This window comes from Vulpes lagopus, chromosome X, assembly GCF_018345385.1.
Source record: "Vulpes lagopus strain Blue_001 chromosome X, ASM1834538v1, whole genome shotgun sequence".
Taxonomy (NCBI): domain Eukaryota; kingdom Metazoa; phylum Chordata; class Mammalia; order Carnivora; family Canidae; genus Vulpes; species Vulpes lagopus.
Window position 1 is genome coordinate 51,644,436 of NC_054848.1, and position 12,104 is coordinate 51,656,539.

The 12,104-nt window shown below is 40.1% G+C and overlaps 1 protein-coding gene across 1 annotated transcript in view; it reads left to right on the plus strand.

The window, feature by feature from the left end:
* Positions 1 to 12,104, plus strand: part of AR (androgen receptor) — a 194,426-nt gene that overhangs the window by 147,325 nt on the left and 34,997 nt on the right. Inside the window, exon 3 of the mRNA XM_041740757.1 lies at positions 8,084 to 8,200. Within this exon, the coding sequence (XP_041596691.1) occupies positions 8,084 to 8,200 (117 nt within the window). The remainder of the gene's footprint in view (positions 1 to 8,083; positions 8,201 to 12,104) is intronic.

A 12,104-nucleotide genomic window follows, 5' to 3' on the forward strand; every position in this document is an offset into this window, starting at 1 on the left:
GGGGGAGGGAACCAACATATTTACAATATTATATCTTTCTATCTAGGAATACTGTACATCTTTCCATTTAATTCAGATCTTATCTTATATTCCTCAATATTTTTTTAGTTTCGTTCATGTAAGTCCCACATTCACACTAAACTGATGCTAAGTGTGAGAAGTCCTATGTTCTTCAGTCTTTCCTGTAGCTTCATGATGAAACATGGTGATTTGATCCTCTCATTTGCATAATATGATACTGCAGGTGGTGGGTAACTCCCTTGCCTTACCTGATCTGCTTTAAGTAGGATTTTTCAAAATGAACATATTAAAAGAAGCCTAGTCAAACATTGACCTCAACTCATACTGCATGGCAGCACCAATGGGGATGACAAAAACCAATAGAAGTGGGAAGTCTATGGAAAAAATATCTGAAGTTGTTCTCATGACCTCTGTTACTGCTGGAGTTTTGGATCTTACTTAAGCTTTATGATGGAAGAATAGGACAACGAAGAAACATGCAGAACACCATCAGGCAGTGAAGGATTTCAGAGCCAGCTGACATGCAGAGGACCTCATGCTATCCCATTATGTGATCATTCATGGTAGTCAAGGGTTTGTAGCTGTTCTAATAGGATATTTGTCAAGCATTAAATGTGCAACTTGTTTGCAATTCTAGAGTGTAGACTTACTTCCTTCAATGCAAGAGGAGATTTTTGTATTTTGCCAAAAATTTCACAATGACATTTCTTGTCAGACTGATTATAGGTTGTTGATATAACCTTGCTGTTGGAGGTCAACAGTGTCAAAGAGCTAGGTACAATATTTGTAGAATCTGAGAAGGAGGAGATAGATAAGAGTTTGTGTTGTCTGTGTTAATTATTCAGTCACCTAGGCTACCGCATGGGAATAGAGGATTTTCTAGGGCCAACCTGGAGCAGGCAGGTGCAGATGTCACTTATACTTCTGTCAGTTGAATACTGAGAAGGCATACACAGGGCCATATACTTACTAGACAATGAACAAAGATACCTAACACCAACAGAGTGCTCTGTCTTGAGGCTACACCCACCCATACTACATTTCCATTGAATGCAGTTGCCAGATTTTTCTCTAGCTGTGTCACCAACTTCCTATGTCTTGGGACATATCATTTCAATATTTAGTGTCCATTTTCATAAACGAAGAGTCAGGCATCACACTGTAGCATTTTGTTATAAGGCTTTTAATATCTTTTACAGTCCAAAGATGTTGTAGTTATAATTAGACCCAGTGGGGCTCTGGCTACCAGGAGACAAATACTGAGTTTCCTGGAAGGAGCAGCCTTATGACAGAGTCCAGAAATGGAATGGGCTGCAATTCATGAAAGGGTGGGGCAACCCTTTACAGGGATGTTACAAAGGGGATTCAAGCCTTGTACAGAGGAGTGGGTGTATTGTGATGAAATACTATTTAAAATTCTTTCCAATCTGGGAGATGTTTAGCCTTATGGACTGTGATTTGGAGCAAACTAAGTGTGATGCCAGGAAGATCAGTTTTGTTTTAGCATCGTTTTCGTTAGTTATATAATAGGGTGTACAATAATCCTTATTATACCCCTTTGTACAAGATTAACTTTTGTAAGCTAATGGGACATTTTTAACCTTATATTATTATATTTTATATCCTACTTTTCACTTATTGTTACTAAATGTTATGTGTTTTATAGTTGCTATATATAAATATGTATAATTATGTTACTATGTATTATATTTTAATTAACTGCTATAATTAAGAAAGTTGTTAACTTCAGCCATATTGGAGAGGTAGAATAAATAGAAAAGAAGTAACAGCAACCCAGTGATTGTACATTGGCTCTGCCATCATTTGGGGAAGTTGGTAATTCACGCAGGAGAAATGGTTTGGAAGCAAACTTGAGAGGTTGTTCCATCCGTTTTTGTTCTTAATCCAAACTGTACAGATGAGTCACAATTCCACTTTCAGGAGATTCCTTCCATATCCATCTTTGGGACCCTCAACTACTCTGTCAACATTCAGTGTCACTTAAAACTTTAAAGTTACTATTCTGATGAAAAGAAACACAGGTGTCATATGTATGCATTCATATGATTTAATATGTTATATACTTCATGTGATCACACATACACATATATACAAATATAGAATTCAGGAACCCCATTGTGAGTATATACCCATACACATGTGCATTCACACATACATCGGTACACACATGTATAAGCATGTTATTTTTACATAATGTTGCATATGACTTGCAATAACAGTGCCTCTCTGATACTGTTAAATGCCTTGATTTCTTGAAGGACTGTAGAAAACAAAGAGAAAAGACCGAATAACTGCAGATATAAGAGGCAGTGTTAACATTAAGTTACTATCCTAGAAAAGAGAGTTGAGGGACAAGAGACCATTGTTTTGCTTAATGTCTTACTTATTGGTAATACTTGTGACCTTTATATGAAAGCCTCCACAAATATATTACGGATAAAATCCAGGTATCATTTGAGACTTCTTGAGCTAGATATGGAATTGTTGAATTGTATTGTATGCCTGAAACTACTATAATACTGTATGTTAACTACACTAGAAATAAAATAAAATAAAATAAAATAATAAAGACTCTTGAGCTGGGAAAAGGTTTTAGTGATTTTCCAGTTCAACCATTACATATTACAATAGAGCTCAGAGAGGATAAAGGACTTGTCCAAGGTCATATAGTGAGTTAGTAATAAGATTGAACAAGGATTCTAATCTTGTGACTTCCAGCCTAGTGTTCTATCTGTTATCAGGGACTGAAACATTTTTGTTTAACAGAGATTTTCCCCTGTAACCTCAACAGCTAATACCAGGTCTGGCCCATAATAAATGATCAATGAATGTTAAATGCATGGTGGCATTGGTTGTGCTGAGCTTTGCCCTTGTTCCTGAGTAAATTATAAAGGTTATCTGTGTTTTAGGTCACATTGATTTAGGCCAAAAGACACTCTGGGACTAAGTAAAAACTATAGCTAGTGCTTTCATACTTTTTTTTTCATACTTTTTCGACTGTAACTTTCCTCATTCAGAGGGTGATTTACTTTTAGCAGTGGAATCTAGAACTCCTCTGGAAGCCCTAATCCAGTGGCTCTGCAACAATTCCTTTGTGAACTAGGGTTCAGGAGCGAGTATTTTCTTGTGGAAGAAGAGATTCTTCAATGAAGTACTCGTAATGATCCTATATAACTAATTAATGTGAAAACAAGTTCGGAGGGTTGCAGAAGCACCAAAACTTTGGGGATGTGCCTGTTCTAGAATACCCATGGCACTGGATGTGAACCCACTGAAATTAGATACAGAGCCTCCCTTCTGGGAGTTGATACTCCTAAACTGAATGACACTCATAAGCTCTCCTTTCTGTGTACATGGAACAATCCTCAGTTTGCAGCAGGAAAGGCAGTTCATGGGGCACTGGGTGGCTCATTTGGTTAAGTGTCTAACTCTTGAACTCAGCTCAGGTCTTGATCTCAGGGTCATGAGTTTGAGCCCCAAACTGGGCTCCATGCTGAATGTGGAGCCTACTTTTAAAAAAAGACTGTTAGTGAATTATGTGTTCTGTTTATAAAATTGGGGCACGTGGGTGACTCAGTGGTTGAGTGTCTGCCTTCGGCTCAAGTCTTGATCCCAAGGTCCTGGGATTGAGTCCTACATCAGACTCCCTGCAGGAAGCCTGCTTCTCCCTCTGCCTATGTCTCTGCCTCTCTGTGTCTCTCATGAATAAATAAATAAATAAATAAATAAATAAATAAATAAATAAAATCTTTTAAAAATCTTGTGGGATGGTAGAAGGAGTACTGGCTTAGAGGCCTTGGTTTTCTTGTCTGTTAAGTAAAAGTAATAGTAGTGTCTGCCTCAAAACACTGCTGAGATTATTAATTTAAATGGCATGTAAACTTGCGAACGGAGGCTTAGTTCATACTAGGTACCTATTAAGTAGTACTATTCTTCCATCATGGGCTCCAATTGAGTGTTCTACAGGCAAGTCACTGTCCCAGAACTCATTCTTGGAATGAAAAGGTTATGATGTATGGTTTTTAACAGTTCTTTAAGCCTAGCTTTTTGGAATTCTTTGACAAAGAGAAGGGAATGAGAGGGGAAGGAGCAGGGTGAGGAAGGGAGAAAAGGAGGAAGGGAGAAAAACAAAGGTTTTGCTGACCTGGCTACTACTGAATCTCCTACATAAAATAGCCTACTATAATCCGTGTGTTTTCCGTGCTTCATCTGTACATGTTAGGCTGAAAAGGGAGAGAAGAGACAAGCTATAGCTAAATGTATGTGTTTTTCTCCCTGTTTACCCAACAGCAATTGCTCTTCAATTTTTCTTCCTTTTCCCTACCACAGATATGCCTCTTCTGCCAAAAGAAGTCTCCCTAAAATCCCACTGTCTCCCATAAACTAAAGTGCAGCAGTAAATAAGAGGGACTTGAATAGAAAAAGGGGTGGAGCAAGGGGATGCACAAGCCCAGTCTGTCACAGGGCCCAAGCATGAGAAGTTCTGCATGTTTCAGAGCAGCAGGGTGTGTGTGTCTGCTTACATCTGGTGCTGACTCTGTGTGCTTGTGGATATCCCTGTTCCACTAGTGTATTCATTTCATCAGTGTTTATTGAGGGCCTGCTGTATACCTGTATGCCAGGCCTGTGTTAGGAGCATGGAGACAAAATATTGAGTAAAATCAGTGATTTGAGTGGACCTTCATGCCTTTCTTGAGCAGCTGTGATCCTGAGAATCTCTGGGTCTGAGCATATGTGTACATGTGTGAGTATGTGTCTGTGTATCTGTGAAAACTCCACAGACATGCATGACAGCAATTGTTTTTCTTCTCCTGGCTGCAGAAGACTTCCTTTCACCTGGTGTGATTCACTTCACAAAGAGTGAGCTTTATCTCCATTTGATTTTTATAACCTGTAGGATTGGGGATGTAACCAGTAACAATTTATTCTTTAATTTTTAAATTTTGTTACATTTGTTTTTATTTAAGTCCGATTTGCCAACGTATAGTATAACACGCAATGCTCATCCAGTCAAGTGCTCTCCTCAGTGCCTGTTACCCAGTTACCCCAACACCCTGTCCACCTCCCCTTCTGAAACCCTTTGTTTCCCAGAGTTAGGAGTCTCTCATGGTTTGTCTCCCTCTCTAATTTTTCCCACTCAGTTCCCCTCCTTTCCCTTATAACCCCTTTCACTATTTCTTATATTCCACATATGAATGAAACCATATGATGATTGTCTTCTGATTGGCTTATTTCACTCAGCATTATACCCTCCAGTTCCATCCACGTCAAAGCAAATGGTGGGTCTTAATTCTGAGTAATATTCCATTGTGTGTGTGTGTGTGTGTGTGTGTGTGTGTGTGTGTATAACACATCTTCTTTATCATCAAGACAGTATGGTACTGGCACAAAAACAGGTAGATAGATCAATGGAACAGAATAGGGACCCAGAAATGAGCACTCTATCTATAAAGTCTCTACAGTGCTTTATTCTTTTTTTACAGAGCCACCAGTAGCTTTATAATTGTACTTCTGAATTGAATTTCTGACATTGTATTTAAATCCAAATTCTGTAACTCTGAGGCAAAGAGTATTGTTTCTGGTTCTTTCTTTTGTGGTCATTTTGTCCAGTGCAGAGTGGCTGTATGAGTGGGCTGAGTCAAAAATATCCACGACCTAAGTAAAATACACCCTAAATGATTCCAAAGAGGTCAGAGACCAGAAAATAAAAGAAAAAGAAGAACAAAACAAAATAAAACAAAAGGACCACTACAGTGAAAAACAAATTTTAAAACAAAGTAGTAAAAATAAAAAGCCAAAAACAAAGAAGAAGAAGAAAGAAAAAAAAGTAAAGAAAAAAGAAAAAATGGGGGGATGTGAAGTAGTAGTGAAGAAAGAATGTAATCTACCTGAGGGGTCCTAGAGGGTGATCCTCTTGGTTCTGAGTGTATTTTGTTCTGTATGTTAGAAGATGCTTAATCCCAAATTTATATAAACCAGCAGTACTTCTAGAAAGCCCCAACATAGACCACAGAAACATAAACAAGATAAAAGAGGGGGGAAAATTGGAAGAGGAATGAACCAACACTGTATTCTACTTGGTTCTGGGTGTATGTTGGTCGTGTTTTAGAAGGTACTAATTTCCACCATTGTAAAACAAACTGAGGCAGAAAAAAATAAAAAGCAAATACACATGTCTCTTATATCTACCAAATTAAATTGAATACGTTGAAGGGAATCCAGAAGTGAAAAATATATCTAAGACATGTAATTGTAGAGATATGAAAGTCAAAAAGGAAAAAAACTTAAATGAAGAGTTGGTAAAATATTGTAGTTAAGGTGGGAAAAGAAAAAATACTGGGAATTTTTAGTTTGATACAAAAATGAGTCATAATGGAAAAAAAGTGAAAAAAGGAACCTCTAGTTCTATATACTATTTTCCCTCGGTCCTGGAACTTTCCAGCACTGCTTGTTCAGTAAACTTGCTTTTCCCTTGTTCTTCCAGCTGGTCTTCTGGGGGAGGGGTCTGCTGTGCTGATTCTCAGGTATCTGTGCCTGGCTTGAGATGCCCTGCCCCTTGCCAGGTGCCAGGCTCAGTGTGAGCGGTTTATCCTGTGAGGCCTTTGTTCCCTAGATGCCTTGCCTCTCCCAGGCACGAGGAAAAACAAAAATGGCCAGTGGCCTGATTTTCAGCTCTGGAGTCGAGCTCCTGGCAAGTAACTAACCGCAGTCTCCCAGTCTGCACTGGCCTTAGATGCTCCTGGGGGCAGGCGCAGGTGCACTGATCTGCACAGCCTCCCCGGGTGCCCAGTGGCAGGAGAGTTCTCACTTTTCTGTGCCCTCCCCACTTCTGCCTGTCCTAGGAGGAACAAAGGATCTCTGGCTTTGTCTGCTTGGGCGCCCTGGGATCCGGGGCGCTGTGCTGCTTGACCCACACTCCCGGGGACTGCCTCTCCCAAAGGAAATGGAGTACAGCCACCTCCGGTCCATTGCCTGGCTCTAGGGTAAAGGCAGCTCCAGAGCTGGCCCACTTAACTAGCTTCTCCCAGATGCCCCAAGGCCTGTGGTGCTCCAGCCCTTTACCATGATGGGACCGCGCTTTGCAGTGAGCTTACCCGCAGTGCCCCTCCTCTTATAATGACTCCAGGAATCTTGAGGCTTCACTGTCCCTTCTGCGATTCTGCCCAGGTTCCCTGCTAAGCACTTTTATGTCAGAGAAAATTCCGGCATGGATTTTTAAAGTTCCCGCTTCTCCAGGGCTGGGCTTTCCTGCCTTGGAGGCTTTTGCCGCTCTGCTTTAGCCCTGCTAGTTGCACTTCCCCTCCCCCACCTTATTCTTTTAATTTTTTTTTTTTTTTGCCTTCCTACCTTGTTAGAATCTAAAACTTTTCTCTCTGTAGCATTCCAGCTGTTCTCTCTTTAAATCTCAGGTCGAATTCGTAGGTGTTCAGATTGTTTTGAAAGTTATCTAGGTAAGTTTGTGGGACCAGATGAGTTGATGACCCCTACTCTTCTGCCATCTTGCCCTTCCCTCTCAATCACTAACAATTTAAAAACAATGAGAAATCTTGTGTAGTTCTCTTTCATTGAATTATTACCTGTAATTTTATTGTGAAAAACAGGCACCATCTTAGCTTGAGTATGATCCTTTGCATGATTACAGAGGTCAGGAGTTAGAAACATTGCCTAAGTCCAAGTCTGCTGTGTTATGCTAAGGGAGCAGTAATTTCCGTCATTGATCACATTCCCATGGACATTCATGGCTTTTAGTACAGGTAAAATATCTTATTTTCAAAAACCAGTGAGTGGTCCTTATAAAGGAAGTATCAGCAGGACCTCAGTTGTGCATCTCTATAAAAACACCTATGAAAACCAAACAAAAAAGCATCGAATTAACCCAGGTGGTATGATTCTCTGTGATCAAATTGTTAATGGCCATTCTCTGTTCACTTCTGTCATCTGGCAGGATATATCCTTATGCCCTTTCTGCCTAGAAGTACTAAAGGAGAGAGAGTCTGGAAATGCATTAATGGGGCATCTCCTATTCTGTTTGTTCTTCCAGGGAAACAGAAGTACCTGTGTGCCAGCAGAAATGATTGTACCATCGATAAATTCCGAAGGAAAAATTGTCCATCTTGTCGCCTCCGGAAATGCTATGAAGCAGGGATGACTCTGGGAGGTATGATACTTTTCCTCCTTCTCCTCCCTCTCCCTCTTTCATTCTCTCATTCTCTCTTTAAACCAGATTTTCCTTTTTGGTACTTCTGAGGTGGCCAGCTCTGCTCTAGATACAGACTGACTCCTTCATATCCTATGTGGCCATCAGCCAGCTAATGGCTTTCTTTATCCTTAAGCATGTCACGCCCCACTCTGGGGCTCAGCATAGGAACAGAAGGTGTGAAGCAGGGATCAGGACCCATCAGGGGGTGGTGAGTGAGTGTGGAGTGGACTATGGAGTCCCCAGAGGACACAGTGATACTGGCCTTATGTGTTGAATGATAGCTAGGATGAGAGAACTACAGAATCCAGAATAATCACAGGTGCAGGATGACCCAGGTACAGGCTGGCCCTGAACACCCAGGAATAATCTCAGTTAACTACTTCTATATTGTAGGGCAGGCCACCTGGAATGAGAAGCTGCTTCTCTTTGGAGCCTATGACTAGGCTGCCAAGCAGAACCAGTTTCCTATCGCATCTCTCCCCAGGGTTGAGCAGGCCTTTTAATCATTTTCTTTTCTTTGCAAATCCATTGATAACTTCCAAAAGCATTTTTTCAGGAGCACAATAGCTTGACAGAGGGAAGATACAGCTTTTTTGAGGGCAGCCATTCATCATAAGCTCTCTGTCCCCTACCCTGTGTCTACCGTGAGCACGGTCACCATTCCAGAAAGGCTTGGCTTACTTGTATATTTTCCCCTTCCAAATTCCTCACTTCTTTATGTTCACATCTGCTCAATGGCAGGGTGTTTCTTGCAGCTTCCAAAAAGAGGCATCTTTCATGAGAAAAGCAGGCTCATCAGTCTACTTTGATTTGAAAATGGAACTTGAAAAAAAGCCCTTTTCTGAATGCTTGAAACTATAGCCTCCTAACTGATTATTCATTATCAGCCTGGAAAACCTGAGTTGCTGGAATCCTGCCATTTCTCCTCCCCATCTCAAGGCTTATTATTTATTTATTTATTTATTTATTTATTTATTTATTTATTTATTTTCTCAAGGCTACCTTAGAGCACTTGTGCATCTCTGATTTTTTGTAGGGTGCTCAGTACCTTGTCTGCCTGTGTACATGGTTACAGAAACAAACTTGTTTCCTAACTCTGTGTGGGTCTTCAGGGTCTTCATGCTGATAACTGTGTCTGCCCCTCCTTACAGGGCAATAATAGTCTTTAAACAGACCAAAGTACTACAAATGAATTGACTCAGGTTCAATTTGAGACAGTTGCAACAGAGCCATCTCAAGTAGTGTCTAGTACTCCCAGACCTTGCAGGCAGATGCTCTGTGAGTAGTTTCCCAGGCAGCCGTATTAAATGAGACTCAAATATCTGACTCAAAGACCAACCATGCTCTTATTTGCTTGGTGTACTACAGAGAAATCCTACAATTATGGTCTACTGTTGGGAAGAAGGAGGAGGACTGGGGTGAAATGCAGAAGGGAAGCCAAGAAAGGTGACAAGGGACTGATAGGAGGGAGTTTTCTTCATATGAATATTACAACCCTATGGTGAGAGTTCTGATGCACTCAGGTCTCAATTATTTAGCCCTCTGTGAATTGTGTGTAAATGATGGGGGCTCCCAGGTACAGAAGCCCCTCGGCTTTCCATCTGTTGATATGAATTGTAAGCCTGCTTTAACATAGGTGAAGATTTATGGTAAAAAAAAAAAGTCCTTATAAAGTTTGGGTTCAAATCTTAAAAATTAGTTTCACGTTTTAGCCAACATCTTTCTTTTTTAAAAAACAAGATTTTATTTATTCATGAGAGACACACAGAGAGAGGCAGAGACATAGGCAGAGGGAGAAGCAGGCTCCTAATAGGGAGCCTGATCTAGGACTGGATCCCAGGACCCCCAGATCATGATCTGTGCCAGAGGCAGATGCTCAACCACTGAGAAACCCAGGTGCCCCGATATCTTCCATTATAAAACACTCCTGACATGGTTATAGTGAACCCCTTTTCAAAAGGAGTAATTTCACTACTTCATATATTAGTCCAGCATAAATCTGTCACTTAATTTCATGGAGAGAGTGGTACAGTAGGTTTTCAAATTGATTTATTGGATAGAATGCTCAAGTTTAAATGGGCTTAGTCAACACAATGAAAAGAAGGTGAGAAGCGCTGTGAATGGCTTTTGTTTCAGTTTACTTCTGTGATATTTATTGAATGTCAATTGTGTACAAAGGCACCATACTGGGCAATAGAGCTCAGGCTGGCAAACTTGAAGAAATGTCTACAAGATACAACGATTCTTGATACTGTGTATGCGGCCTTGCCTTTGGAGTCAGACAGATCTAAGTTAAAGGCCCAGATCCATTATTTACTGTGCCCCTTCTAAGCCTCAATTTCTTCATTTATAATTTAGTGATATCACTTTCACAGAGGCATGATGAACATGAACATCCTTGGTAAATGACAAAGTGCTAGACAAATGTGAGGGCTTACTATGACAGTGAAGTCACTAGTAATTTAAATGGTAAGCAGTTAAAGCACTTCCCAGTTGGCTTTTGCACTGAGTTACTTGCGTGCCCTATAATATTTAACTATTCTAACAGGCAGGGAGAACATCACCAGAAATCACTCTTGATCACCTCAAACTTAAAGAAGCTGATTCTAGTAGTTAAGGGAATCATATATTGTATTCAAGTACCATGTCAATAGCATCCCAAGTATATGCCCACTTAAAAACCATTGTTTGAAAAACCTTTTCATTTTGCTAAACTTATCTCCACATTTCCTGATTCTCTGCTGCAAACCCTTCTCAAGTTTATGATTAACTTGCAAATTCAGTGTACATCACACCTTTACTCAAAACAATGGAAAGAAAACATAAATGTAGAGTGGCCCTTCTACATTAGAAGAATGTACTTCTTCTAGCAGTAGACTTCCCTTTTCATAAGATTTGGGTTTAACATAGACATTCTGATCATACTGAAGGAGAATTCTTATAATTTTGTTTTATTCTTTCTGTCACTCAAAACAATATAATATATTCTAAAATGGCAATTTTCCATCATAAAATTGGGACAATGAGATTTACCAAGGACCTTTCTGACACTCTCATTTTGTGATCCTGGGTCTAAAGTCACAGAAAAAGCTTATCAGCTTTCTTTTGATTATGTATCCACTGCCTTCAGAAGTTTAGACTGTCTAGAATTGAGTCTTTTGACTTGCATAATAATTTTAGCTATCTCAGTTACAATGAAGTAAGATGTATTATGTGTCTAAAAGTAGACTGGATGCACAGATTATTGAGGGAGTAGAGGGCAGAAGGTTTATCCTTGTATCTTAGTTCTCTAAGAACTGGTACTCTACAGCTGATGCTTGCTTAGTGTTGAGGCCTCAAGATTTCTAACTGGCTTCGTCTGTAGTGTTCCGTCTACTGTTGGGTGATGGGATCACCTTAACTCAGAGATATTTAAAACACAGAACTTTTTACCTTTGTGCTTCTAGCCCTATCTACGTGTTCACTGCTTGTTTTCTTAGCAGCTCTTGGTGTTTTTTGGTGTTTCTAAGGGTGGTTGGAGTCTCAGAGTGGATCACTTACAGACTACCTTCAGGCTATGAACTGCCCATTCACAACAAGGATAGGCCTTTCTTTATACACAGTTCACTTCTGGCTGCTTTTGAAAAACACATTGCTAATTGCTTCAGGAATTTGAACCTCTTGCCTAATTTTATTTATTTATTTATTTATTTATTTATTTATTTATTTATTTATTTTTGTATATTTTTTTATAGGAGTTCGATTTGCCAGCATATAGCATAACACCCAGTGCTCATCCCGTCATGTGCTCCCCTCAGTGCCCGTCTCCCAGTCACCCCATCCCCCCACCCTCCTCCTTTCCACTACCCCTTGTTCATTTCCC